The sequence below is a fragment of the Clarias gariepinus genome, chromosome 5 (genome assembly GCF_024256425.1).
Source record: "Clarias gariepinus isolate MV-2021 ecotype Netherlands chromosome 5, CGAR_prim_01v2, whole genome shotgun sequence".
Classification (NCBI taxonomy): Eukaryota; Metazoa; Chordata; class Actinopteri; order Siluriformes; family Clariidae; genus Clarias; species Clarias gariepinus.
Window position 1 is genome coordinate 17,587,309 of NC_071104.1, and position 21,088 is coordinate 17,608,396.

Consider the following 21,088-nt stretch of genomic DNA (forward strand, 5'->3'; position numbering starts at 1 on the left):
TGGATCAGGGGGGTACTTGGTATTGCCCATGTACTTGGTATTGCCCATGCCCATAAATCCATAATACAATAGTTTTGCCTTTGATCGCATTAGCATAATACTAAGAACCGCTGTGATCAATGAATTTAAGTTTTTGCACAAAAAAAATTAAATTTTTAAGAGGGAGAAAATCTTTTGAACATGACTGCATCTTTGGAAAATTCTTTGATAATTCTTCTCTTCTGTCCAACTTTATTGAGAGTATTATTCTGAAATATCCCTAAAGCTGATTTTTATTAGGGATAAGTTAATTATTCTGAAATAATGAATAAAATGATTTAAGATTATATATACACCACATTTTATATGTCAAATATATTTTCAAATATTTTGGTAAACTTTAGAGGATGCAAGTCTAATTTTATTTTTGAACTACATGGTCTACATGAGAGGAAATAGCCAGGTTTTCTCTCTTGTGAGAGTTGTAAGGTTATTGGAGGACATCGTTGATGTAAAAGCACATGGCCACATGTCCTGTGTTTTCCACATGCTGTGAAACTCTCCACTCCGTGCTAATGTTGTTTTGTTCAGGATTTTGATCCTCTTTTGATGCCGGCTCAGATTCACAAAAAGCTGAATTAATTCCATCCAGGTGTCCCAAGTTCACCATGGCTTTTCACCTCTGTTAATACCACTTGCAGACACAGAGAAAGCTGTGAATGATCGATTTATTTTCCCCAGCACACACCTCACAGATTGGTTTTCCCGCCCTTATGGCAGTTTCCTTAAAACATTTTTCTATTACACCTCAGTTTTCACAAATGCCATCTGTTTTTGGATACAGTGTTGAAGTGTGAGATGGAGACAGGCAGTGTAATAAAGTCCATGTTGGTTTTAATCAAGGTCAGCTCTGGGCTTTCTTCACAATGGAACATGTTCATTTGGAACGAGTGGTGGAAAATGTGACTCTGCCTCAGTAGCCAAAATGTCCACTAGACACCTGTTAACGTCCCCTACATTGTTTGATTTGTACAGTTTTACAAACATTAAATACACAAAACGTGTTCAACATAACCACAGGCTCATCGCTTTTTATTTGATGGTTTATATCATGTAAGACACCTGTTCTTAGGATATAATGAGATTTCCTTTCTTTCTTTTTTTTTTTTGGAATAGTGGTGTTGTTCCTATGCAATTTGTCGTATCTTGGCAAGATATGCCTGATAATTAAATGCTGTTTATTATTTTAATATTTATATTATGATAAATGACTAGAAGGGCAAATGATAAGAGGAAAGGGTATTTATTTGTCTTATATTAATCTAAAAGGATATTTTAAATGCTTCGATATACAGCAAAAAATATTACCACTGGGACAGCAATCTATGTACAATATACAGTATGTAGAGAATAATTACAGAAATAAAGCGTTTGGACACCAGATGGGTTCCACTGGATAGTGCACATTAAAAACTTTTCATTGTAAATTTCTGTAAGAGTTCTTATAATAACAAAATATCAAAAGAGTGAGGATTACAACCTTCTAATCGATGCCTTTGATCGCAAATACTGATACATTTACAATTCATTAAAATAATGATATAAAAAGCTCACCACCTTTAGTAAATTGAATGACTTCTCACTCAGCACAATAGAAATCACACTTATTCTAGTTTTCCTTTCACATCATCAGGTGTACCTAGAGCAAACAGCGTTCTAATAGTGTATTAGATGCAAACAAACAAAGTACTTTTTCATTACAACTCTTTATTCTCATGTACCTGGGCCAGAATGGTCTATAAAAGACTAAAACATATAATAAAATATTCCAAAGCTGACAAAAAAGATTCTATGGAATTAGACACAAAGAGAAAACTATTTAAAAAGGCTGAAGTGTAAAGGGCTACTACAAAAATCCAGACTGTCTCTATGAGAAAATTATTATTCAATAATAGTGTGCAAGAAAGAGAACATAAAAAATATTTAATTAAATACTTAAAGAACTACGATTTTAACTTGCGCCATTTAAATTTCATTTGGCCACGGTTCAGTCATGACAATTTGTATCAAATCACATTCAGAAATAAAGCAGCTTACGCATGTAGTTTACATAGGGAGTAACCAGATTGTGTGCATTAAGAATAAAAGAAAGCCTTACAGATGATTGATTATTTAGAGAATGTAGAACTGTTTTTTACACTGCAAGAACGCTGTAGACATTCAAAAGCAGTTAACATTTTACCTTTCTGCTTTTCTGGTCAGTCAGACAATCACATGCATCAGTCAGTGAAATGTTACCAGTGCAAAGTGTTGCAGCACGGCAAACTTCATGAGCGGAGAAGATACCATTGAGTCAGTCTTCTTCAGCAGTTTCACATGCATCATTGTAACATGAGGGACAGGCTTGAACATGCCAACATCCTCATAAAGTTCAACTAAATGCCGGGCATTCAAAGAAGGCTTAGTTAAAACCAACTGCAAGGCTTATTTTATAGTCTTGATGAGTGGGAAGTTCAGAATGAGCCATTCATCTAAAAAGAAAAAAAGGGAAAGGAAAAAAAAGGGTGTTAGTTTAACTGTAACCACAAACATAAGGACAAAACATCTGGTATAGGTCAACTAAGGACATGGAGACTGAAGAATGAGGGGAAATGAAGATGATTTATCCTGTGTACAGGGTCGCAGAGCACCTGCAGCCTATCCTATGAGACTTAGAGCACAAGGCAGGGTACACCATGGGTGGTGTGCAAATCCATCGCAGGGCACACACTATAGGCAATGTGGGAATGGCAAATAGCCTAATCTGCGTGTTTTTGGACTGTGGGGAGGAAACAGAAGTACCCAGAAGAAACCCATCAAACACTGGGAGAATATGCAAACTTCGTTCTCAGAGATCTGGGGCTGGAATCAAACCCCGACCCTGGAGTTGCGAGGAGACAGTGCTAACCACTTCTGCAAATCAGCTGATAATGATGAATCCAGTGTTACTGAATATCCTGCGCTAGGACAACTTCATAGGGAAGTAAAATTTGTTTACAAGACAATCTGAATTTGTAATGGAAGGAGATTAACCGTTCTTTGAAAAATAATTTTCTCAGGTTTAGATGTTGAATAGTGCAGAGATCTCCCATTGGCTTTTAATTTGGTTGAAACCATTTATGAATGTATAAATTATCATCCAGGAGCAGACTACTCAAGTGAACCCAAACCATGAAAGCAAACCAAATGCTATCACGACAGTCATTAATCTATACAATATATCATATGTGATATCATTTGACCTCCATGAACTAGAAAAGAACAAGTAGTGAAATAAATAAATCATCATAAAGTGATCATAAATTACACAAATATTGTATTATACTGGCTTTAGCTTTTATTACCGCATGCATTGTGATGGCCTTTTCGTGTGTGAATCTGATGTCTCACGCTCCCAGAACCACTCTTTCACAATAATAATCCTGGAATATGCCCATACTAAAATGCAAAGATGTGATAAACTGGTCATTCGGTACATGCAGGTTGTCAGTCGAGTTCATTTTATTACCACATAAAGTGGGCCTAGACCTAAACAACTAAAGTAACCACAGATCATAACTCTGCCTCTAGATGCGTGTACAGTGGTCACTTTTTCCATTTTTAGCAAACCCTTTTTTCTGATTAGCTTCACAAACGAGTGGTTTTTCCAAAGACCACACAACTGTTTAGTTCCAATCCTGTGAGTTCTTGTTACATTGTGTGTGCTTTTAATTTCATTATTAAACAAAACTGAAACTGTAATAAAATTGTTCTACTGACAATTTGTTTGAGAGGCAATCACTTAAATGCTTGGTGAAATTTCACCATTCGCATTGCTTCCATAAAGCTGACAGTCCTGCACGAACAGTATAACAAATATGACTGCCTAACATGGCATGCACTTTAGTAGTGTAGATACATTTCCATTATAGGCCTTAAGAGTCTTATAGTCTTAGAGGAAATAAATAAAAATGCCAGTATGGTCCGTATGACTGAAGTTAATTTTTGCAACCCATTCATGTGGAGATCTTGATTACCAGTCCAGCCACCCAAGAGTATAGTGACTTGTGTACTTAAGACATATTGCTCTACTGCCAATACTAGGACCAGAAGGACAAAAGTGAGTACCATTAAGCAATACTCTCTGTAGCCTGCATGTTAAACAAGAACAAAAGTAGATGTCCATGACCAATTGATTTCAAGCACTCAAAAAAGTAGGCCAAGTACTGTTTAGGGCATTTAACCCTTGTGTTCTGTTTGTTCTTTAGCAACGGATGTACTGTTTTTGGATTTATGGAAGCAGATCGGTCTCATAAGTAATTTACACAAAAAACACGATGTTCATGTGCGTATCCCAATTCACATGCGTAAAACCCAATTCACGTGCACAAAAAAAATATATATATTCACAAAAAACACATTCACGTGCATAAAAAAAAATATACATATTCATAATATACAATTCACATATGTACAACTGTGTAAAAATTTTTGAATGTTTAAAATTTACGAGTGCATCATGGGCTGTGCATGTGAACATCGCTGGATTCGCACGTGAACATCGTGTTTTTTGTGTAAATTATATATGAGACCGATCTGCTTCCATATGGATTATACTGAACAGCTGAGACAGAAAATAACTGCGCTGATTGAGATGTCTGTTTTTATGTAACAGTAAAGATAAACACTTACCATCGGGTGAATTCAAGCACGAGTGAAAATAAGGCATGTAACAGTGATTGTAAAATGCTATCGGTGTCAATTTTTTATTACCCTTTTATAAGTTGATTTATTGTAAGAGACATTCTTGAGACAATTCTTGAGACATACAAAAATTTGTAGTGTTATCATAAATGGGAAGATGGTCGATTTTTGTGTTTGTGTAACACAAGTGTGTAACACGAGCATTAATGTGACCATCAACTTGTCCCTTGGATTTTGATAAATTTATTTATTTTTTCTAGAAAACACTGCTTGGAAGTAACCCTGGATTGTAGCTAAAAAAAATAAGATAAAGAACATAATCCACACATGCAGATTAAGTCCAATGCATTTAAACGCTCATGTCTTAATAGAGATCTTGCCATGGCATGAAGACGCTATTTATGCTACATTTAGCATTCACAAGTAGATGCAATAATTTTTTTTTTAAACGTAAACATCTCACCAAGTCTTTAAATGATAAGTGTTGAATAGTTGGTTCAACACCAGAATGGTAAATTAAAGTGCTAGAGCTTGTAAAAATAGTGTGCCCCCCTCTGTTTGCTTGAAATAGGGGATGATGGGCCATATAACATGCATTTATATTTGTCTTTAGGTTTGTGCACTGCTTCTACACGATCATTGGCATCTGTTTAAAAAAAAAAAAAAGTACAATGTGTTTTAAGGTCTGTAGTTTAGACGATGTGCAGTGAACTGTAAGTCAAACCTGTGCTCACGCTCGCTCACACACACACGGTCTAATAGCTCTCAGTAACTGCAGCTGAACTTATTCCCAGTTTCAGCCTCACACCAAGTGCAGACAAACAGTGGCATGCATCCTCTAACAGCCAAATTAAATTGAACCTTCATCTAACTAAATTCAGATCTAGTTTGAAAAAAAAAAAAAAAAAAAAAAAATCAATAGCAGGTCTTGCTATACAAATGATCAACAGTGTTATTTTAGAGAACAGGAGCAATATAGTAAATATTTAATTGATGCACTGCCAACTCTTGACAGGGTATATTATGGAAACTTGATTACAGCTAGTAGGAAACTTTTGCCTTTTCCACCAACTATGATGAGGGTTTCCTGGGGCTACACACTTGAGGAAATATACTGCTTTAAAGTATTACTCGCTACGCATCAAACTATATCGTCAAAAGTTTGTGGATACCCAACCATCATATTCATATGTGATACTTTTTCTACACTTGCCACAAAATTGTAAACTGAAACTCAAGGCCCCAAACCCATTCCAGCATGACAACATGTTTAAGCACAAAGCAACAGTTGAGCTCCAGTGACCTGCACAGAACCCTGACCTCAACCCCTGATTTAATTTTGGGCATGGTTGTGTCTTAATACAGTGTATTTTCGATAGTGTTCACCACGCCATGTACATATTTCGGATTTGTTTTTTCAAACTAGTCCAATCTCTTGTCTCATCGTTTATACTGCCTTATCCTGGCATAACTGACATGGGGGCGGGGTGAGGTGGGCAACACCCTGGATCGGGTGCCAACATATCACAAAAATAAAAAACAAAAACAAATTTTTTTTTTTTGACAACCTAGCTAGTGTGGCTCAAGGGGTTTTTGTATGACGCAGAGTGCTTTTACACTGTTGGATTTAACATTCAGCTGTAAGCTAGCCAACCTGTTACGGTCACACTGCTCTCTGAAGCTCATACGGAATTTGTAATAACATACTTGCTTTTTCATATGTATCGAATCAAGGGGCTCTTATTGTATGATATGATTTGCATGATACACTATAAAATATGAAGTCTGCAAATTCAAGATTTAAAGAACTTTATTAATCCCAGAGGGAAACTGCTTAAATTAAATCCTTACCGAATACTTTAGCTCAAACTTGAAAATGGAACAACCGTAGCAGATCTTCCCCAAGAAATCACCTACAAAAATAACCTTGCACTAACTTCTCTTGTAGAAATGTCATACTGCATTAGTTTTATTACACATATAGACATGACCCCCCGCCTCTCCCCGCCAATAAAAAAGCCTTTCACTGACCTGCATCTTACAATGATCGGACATGGTCCTACTTATGCTTATTACAGCTTCCAAAAAAAGCGTTCCGTTTCCCACAGTTTCACTCTCTCAGCACAATACAGTGTAGAGTTCATGACTCTGGTGGCTTAAATGCCCTTAATTCTTTTTATTCTAAATACTAAAATCTCTAACTACCAACAAAAACAACAAAAATAGGAATGCATATGTATGTTGCATAAAATTGTCCAAAATAAATTAAATACCATGTTTGCTTCAGAGATCTAGGTATTAATAATCTTATATAGCATTTTCTATTTAAAAAAAGAAGAAGAAAAAACCTGCACACAAAGGTGAGCATTGTGAAAACTACTTTATGAAACGACCTATATACTGTACATAGACACACTTATGTACATCCCTGTCAACAACAAACTTCAAAGCTAATTTAGAAGAGGATGTAAAAAAAAATAAATAATAATAATTAATTAATTTGGAACTGCTCTAAGCCACTCAGGTACATGGTTCCTTTAACTTTATACATCAGTAGATAAGATACATGTTTAGACTTAATATCTAATTTACACTATATATAAAAAAGCTAATGAATGCCATATGTGTCTGTTGAACATCCCAATCCAGATCCTGCATTTGCTGTTATAACAACCTCAACCCTTCTGCAAAGACTTTCTAATGTATTTCAGTGTGTGGCTGTAGGGGTTTGACTCACTGGGGTGGAGCTCAGCACTTCAACTTTAGCAAACCATCATGGAGCTCACTTTTTGTGCACAGGGGCACCTTCATGCTGGAACAGGTCTGAGCTTCTTATTGTCAGTAAAGGGAAACTGTAATACTACAGCATACAAAGACATTTGAGACTATTGTGCATCTACATATAGGTGTGATGGTCCAAGTGTCCAGAAACGACTGGTCATGTAGCGTATTTAGGCATCAAATGTTATTGCCTTGATGGTTAATGAAGATCGGGACCATGCCGCACCATTAGCGAGAGTGTGTACGAGAGTGTGCGCGCTCACCCTGCTGTTGTATTCCAGCACAAAGGGGGGAATGTCTATCTGTTCAGGTAAGATGCAAGTGAAGAGCTGTTGTAGATTCTCTATGTGATGAACCTTCTCCTTTATCCCAGGAACACTAAATGTAGTAAAGAACCATGTGGACACCTGAAACAGAGAGTAACAATTAAATGAATTGATACCAATCTTTGCTTTCTTAAGAACTTTTACCAGGTCTTTTCAATCCTCCTGTTTCTTAAACTAGGTCACTACATAAGAGACAAACAGCAGAGGCTGGAAATTACCATGTGAAGCTAAAAACAATGAAACATGGAAGCCTGGGCTATTTACTGTACTAACGTCCTTGTTAAAATCTTAAAAGAGAAATTATCTTTTGAATGAACTCCACACAATAAAACTCGACTAGGAAAGAACATTTGGATTCTGTTACAGTGAACTGTAAACCTTTTAACATGTAAACATAAATCCTCATGAAGTCTCCCAGATGATTTTGCATATGTGCTAAACACATAGAAATGCTGCATGTATGAAAAAGAGAAGTCAATCACATTGTGGATGTCAACTGCACATGTAGAGAGAGAAAGAGAGAGAGTGAGAGAGAGGGAGAGAATGTTTTGAAAGCCTGACATTTCGAAACAGGAACAAGGCTACAGCATTCTCTATATCAACAAATTACCTTAGAGCGAAACGTGGGATGAACGAAGTAGAAAGCCCTCAGATTTTTTTTAAACCTGGAAAACACACAAATGATGAATCATCTCAAATAAATAATTCGCACATCATATCACAGATGAAACTGGTAAATAATACTTTGTCTTTAGCCCAAAGTCTACACTGCTACCTATGGCACACAGGGAGACGGTGTGATCTGAGGGGCACATCTGTCACCCTTTTCCCACTAACCCCCACTTTCCCATCACCTTTTCCGTACTGGACACACCATCAGATTCAGATCTTCTATAAACCTAAATGAGCCAGTGTTACTGAGAGCCACAAGTATCTGTATCCTAGTGACAGTAAGGAGAAGTGGCTAAGGGAAAACCCCACTACATTCTCTAGATCAGTCCTCTATAGTCACTTTATATTCATGCCATGCGCTGAAGGTACTTCCGAACTTGGTATGTTAAATCCGATCGCGATAAGGATAAATGACAGCAATAATGACTAGAGTAAAAATCCAATCAAAGTTTGGAAAACTATGATGAATATGTTGTTTTAATACAACAGGGACTTTTGATTGTACAGACAAACAGAGGAAAAAATACCTTTTTTCTATATAATCCTTTGCTACACTAAAGCACCTTCCTTACATTTTACTAGTGCCTGGATGCCATCAACAGAGAAAGTTTATTAGTTTGCCTCAGCCATTACAGGACTGCATGCTACATGTCTGTCACACTGGCCTCCCAGGAACTCCTTTAATGGCACAAACATGTGGAAACTGCATGGAGCAAGATCAGGACTGTATTGGAAATGTGACACTAACTCCCTGAAGAGTACAAGTGGTGTTCATGAGAGATTGTAAGAGGTCTGTAAATTTTTTATTAACAGGCATTCCACTCGCTAAATGTTCCCAGGAACAACTACTCTAAAATGGTTACATGATTTAATTGGGTCTCACCACCGTACTGTGCTTGAGGTCTCCTGTACATGTCAATTGGTTTTGAACACCCCTTGGAAAGCAAGATTGGGCCACCAAAGTTCTGTGGGTGCAAGTGTGAAGAACAATGCCAAGAGAGTTGTGTCACATTTAAGATATGTCCATACACACTGTGTTTTCTGTCAAACACAGATATAGAAACTCCAGTAAAGATTATATTTAATGAAGAAGACAAAAAAAAGTAAATAATAATAATAAAAAAGCCAGGGTCAGATACAGATCATCTAAAAAACCTAAACTTGTGAGTCATCATTCCCATTCTTTAGTACTGGTGAGTTTCTTGGGCTTCTTCTTCTACTTCTGTTTTCTTATTTATTAGTGGATTGCATCCTGAAAGCACAATGCATGCTTCATGATCTCATGCTCAGAACTTCCTATTAACGGTGAACCGAAAAAACCAAAAACCCAATACCAGGAAAGCACCTAGTCTCGACATGTACTACTGTGACACAATAAATCAAAACATTTTGCTGCACTGTAAAATGAAATTCTCCAGTACAGCATCCACATCATGACACCACCTGGCTGTTACACACACATTTACTCATATGGAAGGAGACAGCCAATCAGAGTTGTCCCAGGCTCTGATTAATAGAGTGTCGAAGCCAATACAGTCAGTCCCAAAACTTTAGCCAAAACCCCCTTCCAATTTCCCGATTCGGTGCCAAACAACAGCTATTTCATTCCTCTCTTCTGAGAATAAACGACATCCTCTTGGCGGCATTCAAACAACAATTTGGCACTAGGTAAAGCAGAGTGACAACAGCAGGTATGAAATGAGAAAAGTTGGAGTCATAAGCACACTGGCTGCACTCTTTATCCCCAGCAACAGATGGATTTGGAAGGTCAGAATGCTAGCTTTACATCTTGATAATGGAGAGCAGGCTTAGGAAGCAGAGATATGAAACCTCTCCTTCTCCAAAATGTGTGTGCAGTATATGGCTGTGCAATGCATCCATTTTAGTTTTGGAGTTGGGACTTGTAAAGGAACAACATTTTAAAAGCATAACACAAATAAAATCCCACTAAGGTTATTTCAGGGTTATTAATGATTGCTTGGTCATACAGAAGCCTGTGTGGATTTTCCAAAACAAAAATCAAGTCACACAGCTCACAAGGTCTCTAGTTGAGATCTGAAGACAATTTTGCACTTTATAAAGTAATGCAAGACCTTGTCTTACTTCAAATCAACAATATCATAGAGCCTCTTGAGGAAGTCAGTGTCTAGGTGATTATGTTCACTGGTGAGAGTGTGGAAGTACACCATCACGTATTCCTTTACGGTGATGTGGTCCATCACATGGATAAAATATAACAAAGCCTAGAGAGAGAAAATGAAACACACATACACACTAAATCTGAAAGTTGGACATGTGGTATTAATAATAATTTAATAAAACACATATAACAAATGAATTTCTAAAAATAGATGTTTTTTACCTTCTCCATATCAATAAGAGTTACTGGTATGTTTCTGCCCACCACCACCATTACTGTTCTGCCACACATGTCAACACCTGTGGGCAAAAACAAAGCATTCTGGGTAAATAAATGTGCAAACTATCATCTGGACCTCAAACTTTCCAAGTTGCCATTACCCTCTTACAGATTCACTTTTGAGTAATTAAAATAATTCCATAATCAGTTTCAGCTACTCTCCTCTCTACAACTTCCCATCTATACCACTTATCCTGCATTGGTGTTGCCAGGGGCCTGGAGCCTATCCCAGGAAACTTAAGGGCACAAGACAAAGAACACCCTGGATGAACGAACCAACCCAAGGCACAAGCACACGCAGACACATGCTATGGTCAATTTCAGAAATGGCAATCACCGTACAGCTCAACATGCAAACTCCACAATTCTGGAGGTGCAAAGCGACAGTGCTAACTAAACCACCTAAGCTACGGTGATGCCTCTCTAAAAATCATTTACTGTGTTAATTTAATTTAACAGTCATTTTAAATTTCATGTTATAATCAGTGATTATGATGTTTCATCTTTCAGCTAATGCATCCACAGCAAGACAGAACTGTGTGTTTCATACTTAGTAGGGTTTCTTACCACATACAGTGATGACATTACCTAACCGGAGCAAGTTACAGATGATCGAAAACATCACCACAGCAACCAATACTTTGGTGTCTATTTTTGATCCCGAAATTGCGAAGCGAGAGAAACGGATTACAGAATCCCCCCCCCAGTGTACTTAATGAGCTGGAACTAAGGCTTCCTGCCCAGTTAGCAAACACATGCAGTGAGAAGATCCAGCGCGCGCGCTCACACACACACACACACACATGTGCACAGAGACACACAATGATAAAAGAAAAAGGAAAGGGAATGAGTTATTGTGTGCTGTAGAGAGACAAGAAGAGTGAAGGATGGATAGAAATAAATAAATAAAACATGGACGCTCTTATTAATTCCACATTTCTGGAATGTGATCATTCGTGCACGCACAGACTTATATGATGAACAAAAGAACTCAATGCTGAAACAGACCGGTTTGATACAAGGCCTTTAGCGCCGCTATGTCCGAGAGGTCCTCCGCTCGCGCTCTGCACAGCCAACGGGTATAGCTACAAGATAACAGGGGAGAGAAATTTAATACAGTAAAAATATTGCACAAAATGTAAAACAACCGAGAACTTTAAAAAGATATGACTTAGGATTAATTAATGAGCCTTTGATGATAAACTTTGATGATAAAATTTCAAGATTCATTATGAAACTGGCATCAGAAACCTAAATCTCACAGATCAAGGTTGTTACGTCATTTACAGTTTATGAAATTGCATTAAAAGGCATGCGTGTTCTGCAGAAGTAAGCTGCAGCATGGAGACAGTTCTTACTTTCTTTGGTGCTGTTTTTGCTGAGCTGCTTCAGAAAGCTGACCCTGAATAATGAGCCTTCGCTGCTTATCCACATCTCCTTCCATTCTTGCAAAAGCGTGATTACCAACCAGTCCCATGTCTGAGTCTTCAGAGTCGTCATCGGAGCCATCTGAAACACACACACACAGAATTGAGTTGTGCAATGTTAAAACCCACATACAGTTACATTTTTTTTTTACATGATCCACAAAATCAGATATGGCAAAAAAAAAAGTGCTGTGACAAAAAAAAAAAAAAAAAGGAAGATGTGAAAGTCACTTCAGCTACATAATACTTGGCTCTTATCTAACTTTAACACTTGAAGTAGCACACACTTAATGAATATTTTCTTCTATCCTAGAGTCACAATAAATGAAACTTTACTTGAAAAACATAAAAAGTCTTGATTAAAATACAGTACCACCATCTTCTATGAAAAGAAAAGGACAAATGTAATAAACATGAGGAATAAATTATGTGCAGATGTATTTTAAAGGAAATTTTTGTCCAAAGGCGCCAAATTAAATATAATGAAGAAACTAAGATTTTTCTGATAACGTCACCATACGATCCTTTTCAGCCACTTCAGAGGCTCGACAACCTTAATTTGCTCTGAACAGTCAAAGGCTTTAGAAACAGTTTCACGCAGAGAACTTGGGCCGTCATCCCATATCATAAACCACAGCAGCAGGTTCAGACGGGAAGATAGTGCATGTTTATTTTTACTGGGAGCAGCTAATGCACAGTTTGTTTGAGCTGGATCGATAGCTCAAAGGGAGGGTAGTCACTTGCACACAGCTGGACTACAGGCCACAGGATATGGGTTGGGGAGAACGACTGGCAAATGTGCATTGACAAATAAACACGTCCATGTAGACTCACTGACACCAAGCAAACAAGCCACTCATCTCCTACAATCCCAAATCACACACTACAACATTGCCTCAAGTGCACACTAATTTGGGCTATGAGTGATAGATTGTGGTGTGCCAGCTGAAAATGCCTCCTGAGAATGCCACTCAGCACTCGGAGCAAAAGATGGATGACTGGAGAGGAAGAAATGGTTCATTTAACAATTAGACTCACCTAAATCCACACCACAGAGACCAGCAGCATGTCTTACTGCATTAGCAGGACAAACTAAAGGCCTTCCGTTCAATTCAGATATAGATTACTAAACTTTCAACGCTGCAAGCAAACTGTTTTCCCATGAAAAACCACCCTTCCCATAAAGAGAAACTCTTTGGCAAATCTGATGATGGAAAGCTGGAAACAATGAATATGATTAATGAACGGTTTTGGAATACTATATTAGCAGCTCATGCTTCAAATCCTTAAAGAGTAACACACAAGTCTGCATACAGCTTAGGTCATTTTGAATGCTGAATGCTTTTTGGCTGGAGGTGTTTTTTAAGTGATACAGAACGGGTACAGTCATACTAAAATATGTGCATAAAGTTTCAGGTTTTTCAGTTGTGTGTAAAGAGCTTATTTACTTTCTTGGAGCTGACTGAGCATGCTGTAAACATACTGAAACACAGAAGCCAGGTTAACAGGGTCTCACCTTCCAGGCTGCCAGGCTTCTCCGTTATGCGGATCTGCCTCTCAGGAACCACCGGCTCCCCCTCTGCATTCCCGATGTCAGCAGGCAGCAGGGGCAGACTGGCTCGCTCCTCCTCCTTTGAGCGTGGGAAATAAAGTGGCAGCAACTTCTTATATGCTGCCTAATCAGGGAAGACCAATCAGAAACACACAAATCTAAGTTAGTTATAATAACATCTATCACAAGCATGATATGTAATTTTAAGCGTTTAAATGATCAAATAAGGTACAATGCAATCAGATTGCAAAAAAAGACTTAAAATCAGGCCTTTAAAAACAAAGAAATTAAGATCTGCTTTCAACAAAGAAAGATAAATATGTGTGAATAAATACACTATGCTATGAGATCTACAGACCTCCTCAGTATCTGACACTGCAAACACTACAGTCTCTATGCTTTCTCCATGGTTCTCGAGAAACCTGCGTACAGTCCCTGATAAACAATATGCAACATAAGATATTATAAGTGATGCGTTTTATTTTTAATAAGTATCTTATTTTGTGAAAGTGACTTACGAAACGTTATGTGAGTAGCATCTTCAAGTGGATATCCTCTCTTTGAGGTACTGATCACACAAAGACCCACGGAGACCATACCATGCTCTCTGGATTAAAACAGAGGAAGACAGAAATCCAGACATTGAGGTACATACATTCTGTGTTGTAATTGAATTATGAATCTGCTACAGAACCTAAGAGACTGTTACTGACACAAACATTCTTTGCATAAACATTTATTCTGCAATCATTTTAATAAAAAAGCTCCAGGTGTTATGGGGCACACCTAGTAAGGCTGAAAAAATAGCTTCACTGAACTGCTAAGGTAAACTCAAGAACATTAGCGACAGATCGTGTAGTTCAGGGTCGCGATCTGGAATATACATAACAACATCCACCATGCTTGTGATGGATTTTAAAATAAGCTCCTAACCACTATGCCTGTTGTCTACGGTTGCACAATTTGATACAATTTTTAAAGTAAAATTCACATTGCAATTACTTTAAAATGTACTGTAAAACTGCCATTTAACTACTACAGTGGAACCTCGGATTACAAGTTTCATTAGAGGGTCAAGATCCAATTTTTTTCTTGCTCTCTGTATCAGCCTGTCCATGGGTGGGGGTGGACTTGAGCCGAGAGGAGGAGGGGGTGGTAGGGGGGCTGTAAAGGCGAGAGTGTGTGTGTGTGTTTTTACTTTTTTTAAAGGTAAAGTGCAGGTTAATTTGTTTTATTTTTACTTTATATTTTGTATTTATTATTTTTATGTATTTTTTGGGGCTGTAGAATGAATAATTTGAGTAGGGCTGCAACAACGAATCGATAAAATAGCGTTGGCATCGAATTTCATAATCAATTCATTGTGTGAAAGATACATAGCGGAGGCTGCTGGGTCTTAGTGCGCATCTCTTACTGATATAATCAACATCGTGCATGAGAGTACTGTTTACTATAACACTGTGACCATGTTTGTGCGCGTAAAACATATTTTATTTTGTGTTTGTATGCGTGTGTGTGCAGTGCGCGTGTAAAGCAAAAGCAAGTCTTATTAGAGACGTTAAAAACCCATGTTCTCTCTCTGCTCAGGGCTTAGCCTGCTCTTTGCCTGCGTTATTGGACACCGTGCCTCACACAGACAGACACAGACAGACAGACAGACAGACAGACAGACAGACAGACAGACAGACAGACAGACAGACAGACAGACTTAACACTTAATGCTTCTTATCTCCCAATCCATACTTCATTTTTGTAAATATGCATACACATTTATATCTTTATTAGATAAAAAGAAACACACTTGCTAAATACTACAATTTCATGCCCTTTTATGTCATGTTTATAACTTTTTTAAATTTAATTCTTTCAGTGATCTTGTCATTCAGACGAAACTTGACCAATTTGGATTTCACATGAAAAGACAAACCTGAAAGAGTATTATTCCTAAATGCAAAATTGTTAAAATATTGCAACATGTATTTAACATAGTAACAGACACTACAGATTTTTTGCTTGAGCTTTTACCAAAAAACTATTTATGCAACAATTTGAATTATTTGTATTTTAAATTATTATTGTTTACAGCTGGACAGTATAACAGTTTAAAAAAAAAAATCCTCTCTGCAAAGCGGCTTTAAATTTTTAGGGTAGCAAGATTGGTCACTTCCATTTTGGATAAACGTCAGAAGTAGTTTTTTTAGCTCTCATTTTGTGTATTATATAAATACCATAAAAAAAAAAAAAATCATTAACTCCTTTATCTAGGCTAACAACAAATGATGGCAAAAATGATCTCATTAAAAGGATGTTTGCCAATATTTATCACCACAAAAGTATTAACAAATAGTATAAACAAATACTAAACTTATTGAAAAACTCTACATAAAGTCATAACTGTGTACATCACCTGTAATAAATTGCAGCCTTTTGCAATTAAATAATTGCACAGGTCCGTATTGCGATGTAGATTTTTATGAGATTACTTGTGCATAACCAGCGCATTTCCCTGGTTCCCATATTTGTTCTTAAAAATACTGATGTTTTCTTGCGTAACAATTAAACCACAATTATGGGGATCTGTCAGACAAAGCAAAGGATGCGTGCTAATGTTCCCACAATGTGATATATTACTTACTTGGCCAGTTGCATGACATTTCTATAGCAGCTGTATAAGGAGCTCTCAGCAGCTGTGCGATACTTGACTTTATATTTGGGGCCAACTGTATGTATAACAAATCGTGCAGCCAAGTTAAAGCCTTCTGTCATTTTCGCCTCCCCTGTTCGACATCCTGTAAAAACACACACAGTCTAATCAGAATGCAATGCATCAGTTCCATAATGCACAAAATTCTTCCTTGTTTAATTAACTGGTGAACAAAAAGGGAAATAACATGAATACTTGATTTGCTGTGGTGTTGCCTGTTTTCTGTATAGTCGCTCTGTACTGCCCCCTACCTTTCAGTTTGAAAAGTTCATCCCTGAGCTCAGGGCCAGAATGTCTGTGAATGCTCTCTGAGATCGGGTTCTTGTCTGTAAGAGTCTCGTTGCTCGTATTCACGATGGCAGTGCAGTTTAAAAGTGCCACATCGCCTTTGCTGTAATGATGAACACACAACAGTGTTAGAACATTGCAAGAACAAATTTAAAGTGCTGAAACAGAAACTTTAGTACATAAAAGTTGTATGAATAAGAAGCAATATACAACAGATCTAAGGTTTAAAATAAAGAAAATTCTCTGGATGGCAAATCACTTTTTATACAGGAGCAATTAGAAACACATATTTCCTTTACTGCATATCTAATCACTAATTTGCTTTCTTAAAATGTTTACGTTATATGAAGCGTATGATGCAAAAGAAGCAATGTCTTATTAAAATAGCAATAACAACAATGGCAGAGATTTACAGTTTAAGTAAGAAGAAAAAATAAAAGCAATGTAACTGGAGTTATAAAAAAGCTTGCAATCTTACTGAAAGGAATAAGACGGCACTCATGGAATCGTGTTTATGCACTAACAAGAATCAGGAGGCAGGAGGGTGCGAGTTACTTGAATAAATCAGGCTGTCCCACACAATTTTTACTATCATTATACCTTTAAAATACATTTCCTTACCTTTCAAGATTACTTTCTCTAGGGAACAATTAATTGTTCTGAATTATTTTATTTACAGGAAATAACCAATTTGTACCTGGAGTATAACGACTTATAAGGGGTTAATGGAGAAAGAGTATTCCCGTATAGTAGAAAAATTAATGTGAGGAATTGAAGTGATGTGACTCACAATAGAATAATCTTCCTGTTGATATCCTCTCTGAATGGAAATGGAGAAACTGGAGTGTTTATGTGGTTTAAATCAGTCAGCTCGTCAACCTCTTCTCCCTCATAAAATTTTGCTTCCTCCTTGCCATCAACCACGTCTTCAGGCTGGTCCCAGGTGGGTAGAGTCTCCACAATCACAAACTGGGAGCGTGCACCCAATGGATCCATACTGTGGATGGTATACACACACATATATATATATATATATATATATATATATATATATATATATATATATAAACACACACACACACACTGCAATATACAGTTGCTTGATAATGATTAAAAAAAAGTGTCTCAATCTTAAAGACGTTTTTGACAGTTGATTATGTCACAGTTTTGTGACTATGGCTGTGACATTTTGAAGGCTACTTTAAATATGGCCTGCTTTCCTCTGAAAACTAAAGGTGCAAAGGTGTATGTCTTTATGGCCTAACTCCATAAAAGACAAGTTTTCATAAAATGGTTAGGTGTTACTCAATTTTAGCCAACAGCATCTCAATACTCTTCGTGCCCTAAAATGAGACACACCCAACAACAAATGCAAGTGTGAAACACGAGGGAGAAGTTGAGTGCAGAATGCGATGAAGAAATTGTCATAAATAAAAGAACAGGTTAACTCGGCGATATGGCAGTTTCTTAGTCAGAGCACAGCCGTGTGTAAATATTGTAGAAGGACAGTTCCGACCAAAACTGGGATTACAGTGAATTATTTTTAGAGTGAATGTATAACATTATTTACTGAGCTATAAAGAGTATATTCTTTTTAGATTAATTGTATCTTATTGATCTTAGTAATGATTGATTTTACTTGCTTTTTTATGTAATGTGACTAAAGGTAAGAGCATACCATTGTCTGTATACAGTACATTTTTATTTAAAGTGAGTATGTCTCCATTCTACTGTGCCTTGACAGAAAAAAGTGGTTTAATTACACCTTTTTCTCCCCCTGTTCATCTATTAATTTACCCTTGTTAAAGTTTATCAATAGTTATCAATTATTGACCGATATGAAAAAATCATGATAAAATTATTTGCCATATCGCTTAGCTCTAGTTTTATGTCCACATTAAGTAGCATCATATTGTAAGATTCAGGGTAAGGTAGACTTCAATGCCTTCGTAGTCTAAAATAAAAGCGCTAACTATAATATGGCAAAGGTTTGGTTGATTGACTTCATATAGAGTAAGTGCAAAATGTAATTGAGAAATATTAAATTGTGAGAGCCCTCTCCAGTTTAAATGGTGAACTGCACTTGTGTGGAGGAAAAAAAACAAACAAAAACACTTATGACTCCACCCTTTTTGCAAAAACTATGGTTACACCATTATACATGACCTTATAAAGTACCTTCCACGTGGCCCGATTCAGGTTCATTACCTCCAATTAGAGCACAGCATATGTATTTCGTGTGAATCAATTGTGCCGAAATTGCAACAAGATGAGTGTTGCGCCATTCAGGAGCCACAGAAAACTTTTGACTTTTGCACAATGCCTTCTCCCTGCAGTCTAACACACAATGTAGGCCTGTGTTTCAGTAACGAAACAGAATGCCGGTCTTGTTGAGTAACGTGGCTTCCATTTCTAATCATTAGTGCACAATGAGATGAACAAGAGTGGAAATGTTCATTTAGGACGCTCTGCTCTACCTCATTACAGAGTGTGTCTATTTGCCTCACACCATTAAGCTTGTGTCTCCTAACAACAACAACTAACAATTATACATCATCTAAATAAAATACAATACATTTGAATTTTGGGACAGCGGGGGTCAGTTGATCTGAAAAATAAACTGTTTAACCAAAAGCCTGATTTATTTGTCGATGATTAGGAATCATTTGCTGAACAAACAGGGGAACCTCTAAAATTAGTGTTTAAGATTCCTGTGCTTGACGTGCAGGATGTCCAAAAAGTCTCTATAGATAGGGTAAATTCATTATTTTTTTATTAAAATGCAACAACAAAACATACATGATTGCCATTTCCCTCCCACTCATGGTAAACTGGTGTTATTCACATAATTACTAAAAGTGTTCATTTCCAGTACGCATGTAGACTTTTGGTTCACTCTTTATATAATGAGAAGTTTTTAAAAGGTTTAGTGTTATTTGTAGTTGAGGCTCCATGAAGTTCCGAACACAAACCTGTACATTTATCGTAACTCTTCTTGTATTTTAGATGATTTGGGTAAAATGGGTGAGGAAAAGTTTTTGCTGAGACCTCAAATCAAACTTCACATGCATGTACATAACTAGGCTAGAATGAGGAGCTCAGAGCAGCCAAAGTCCCACAAAGTGATTGATCATCTGTTTCCTTAATCCAGTAGTTAACTCTGGAGTTAAATAAAAGGATAGACACTTCAATGTGTTGTCATGTCAACCGAGATTTGTGTGAGGATTCATTTGAGAATTTTCTTTGCATTGTCATATAGAACCAATTGTGGGGAAGATACCCAAACAGGCTAAATCTAAACTTGCTGAGATTTAAGATATTTATATATATATATATTTTTTTTATTTATAAGTCAAGTTATAATGCATCGTTACTCAATCCAAAATCGTGTTTAACAACATTCTGCTCAAGGCTGGTTCAGGAAATCGAGATCAACACTTAATTGTTTACTTATGACAGCTGAAAACTGAAAGAGCAAGAACTTGTGACAACAAAACAGTGCAGTGGAAAAGTAAACCAGTGCAAACCTCCCAGGCTTAGGACAATGGGTAAATGTTTTAAACGTGCGAACACACAAGCTCGACACACACCATTACCATACTTAATACTTACCTCTATCTACCTGATGAAGCAGTCTAGACCAAGTGTATCACACCTGCTCTACGCTAAGCTAAATCAAACCAGCCTCCAAATACACAACAGACACCACGCAACTAACTCAGTCTAACTGTAAATCCGCCTTTTTATAACATTCCAAAGGTCCTGGCATTGCAAAACTGTCCATTAGCATTCTCTCACTAAGACATATCTCATACTGTTGGAAGTTTCTAACGACCTGCTTGCTAAGTGTTATGTAGCGCGTGCGGTCAGCTGATTCTCAGTAAGAAAAACGCGTCGACTTCCGGTAATGTTGTCTTAAGGCACCGTCGTAAATGGGTCACTAATCAATACAAACGTGTACTCCGAATTTGTATTTGAACGTGTATTGACTAATACTTTTGTCCTGTTAACGTCACCAAACATAAATAAAATGCATACATTTAACATATATGATTAAAATATTAAACATATATGTTAAATATATATTCTTGTACGTTTAAAGAAAACATAGATTTTAGACCTATTGTTAGAGGAGCCCTGGATCGAGCAAGACCAAAGTAATCGTATATATTTAAATTATTTTAAAACGACAGCTTTATCTTACAATAAAATCAACAT

The 21,088-nt window shown here is 37.0% G+C and overlaps 1 protein-coding gene across 1 annotated transcript; it reads right to left on the bottom strand.

Annotated features, from left to right (window-relative positions):
* Positions 1–1,266: 1,266 nt before the first annotated feature.
* Positions 1,267–20,737, bottom strand: gdap2 (ganglioside induced differentiation associated protein 2). The gene is made up of 14 exons (XM_053496547.1): positions 20,483–20,737; positions 17,661–17,867; positions 16,834–16,973; positions 16,514–16,667; positions 14,397–14,485; positions 14,237–14,313; positions 13,843–14,002; positions 12,258–12,408; positions 11,908–11,984; positions 10,843–10,919; positions 10,584–10,723; positions 8,419–8,473; positions 7,746–7,889; positions 1,267–2,510 (listed from the first exon to the last, which is right to left on the bottom strand). The coding sequence occupies exons 2-14, from the start codon at positions 17,864–17,866 to the stop codon at positions 2,493–2,495; spliced, it is 1,488 nt and encodes a 495-aa protein (XP_053352522.1). The 5' UTR covers position 17,867; positions 20,483–20,737; the 3' UTR covers positions 1,267–2,492.
* Between the last annotated feature and the right edge of the window lie 351 nt (positions 20,738–21,088).

What these genes read in the sequence shown, in the direction of transcription:
- gdap2 (XM_053496547.1), bottom strand. Translation starts at nt 17,866, where the DNA reads ATGGATCCATTGGGTGCACGCTCCCAGTTTGTGATTGTGGAGACTCTA. An exon ending in TGAACTTTTCAAACTGAAAG is followed by an intron (nt 16,668 to 16,833) that starts GTAGGGGGCAGT and finishes GTGTTTTTACAG; the next exon opens with GATGTCGAACAGGGGAGGCG. An exon ending in GAAGCCTGGCAGCCTGGAAG is followed by an intron (nt 12,409 to 13,842) that starts GTGAGACCCTGT and finishes TGTGTGTTTCAG; the next exon opens with ATGGCTCCGATGACGACTCT.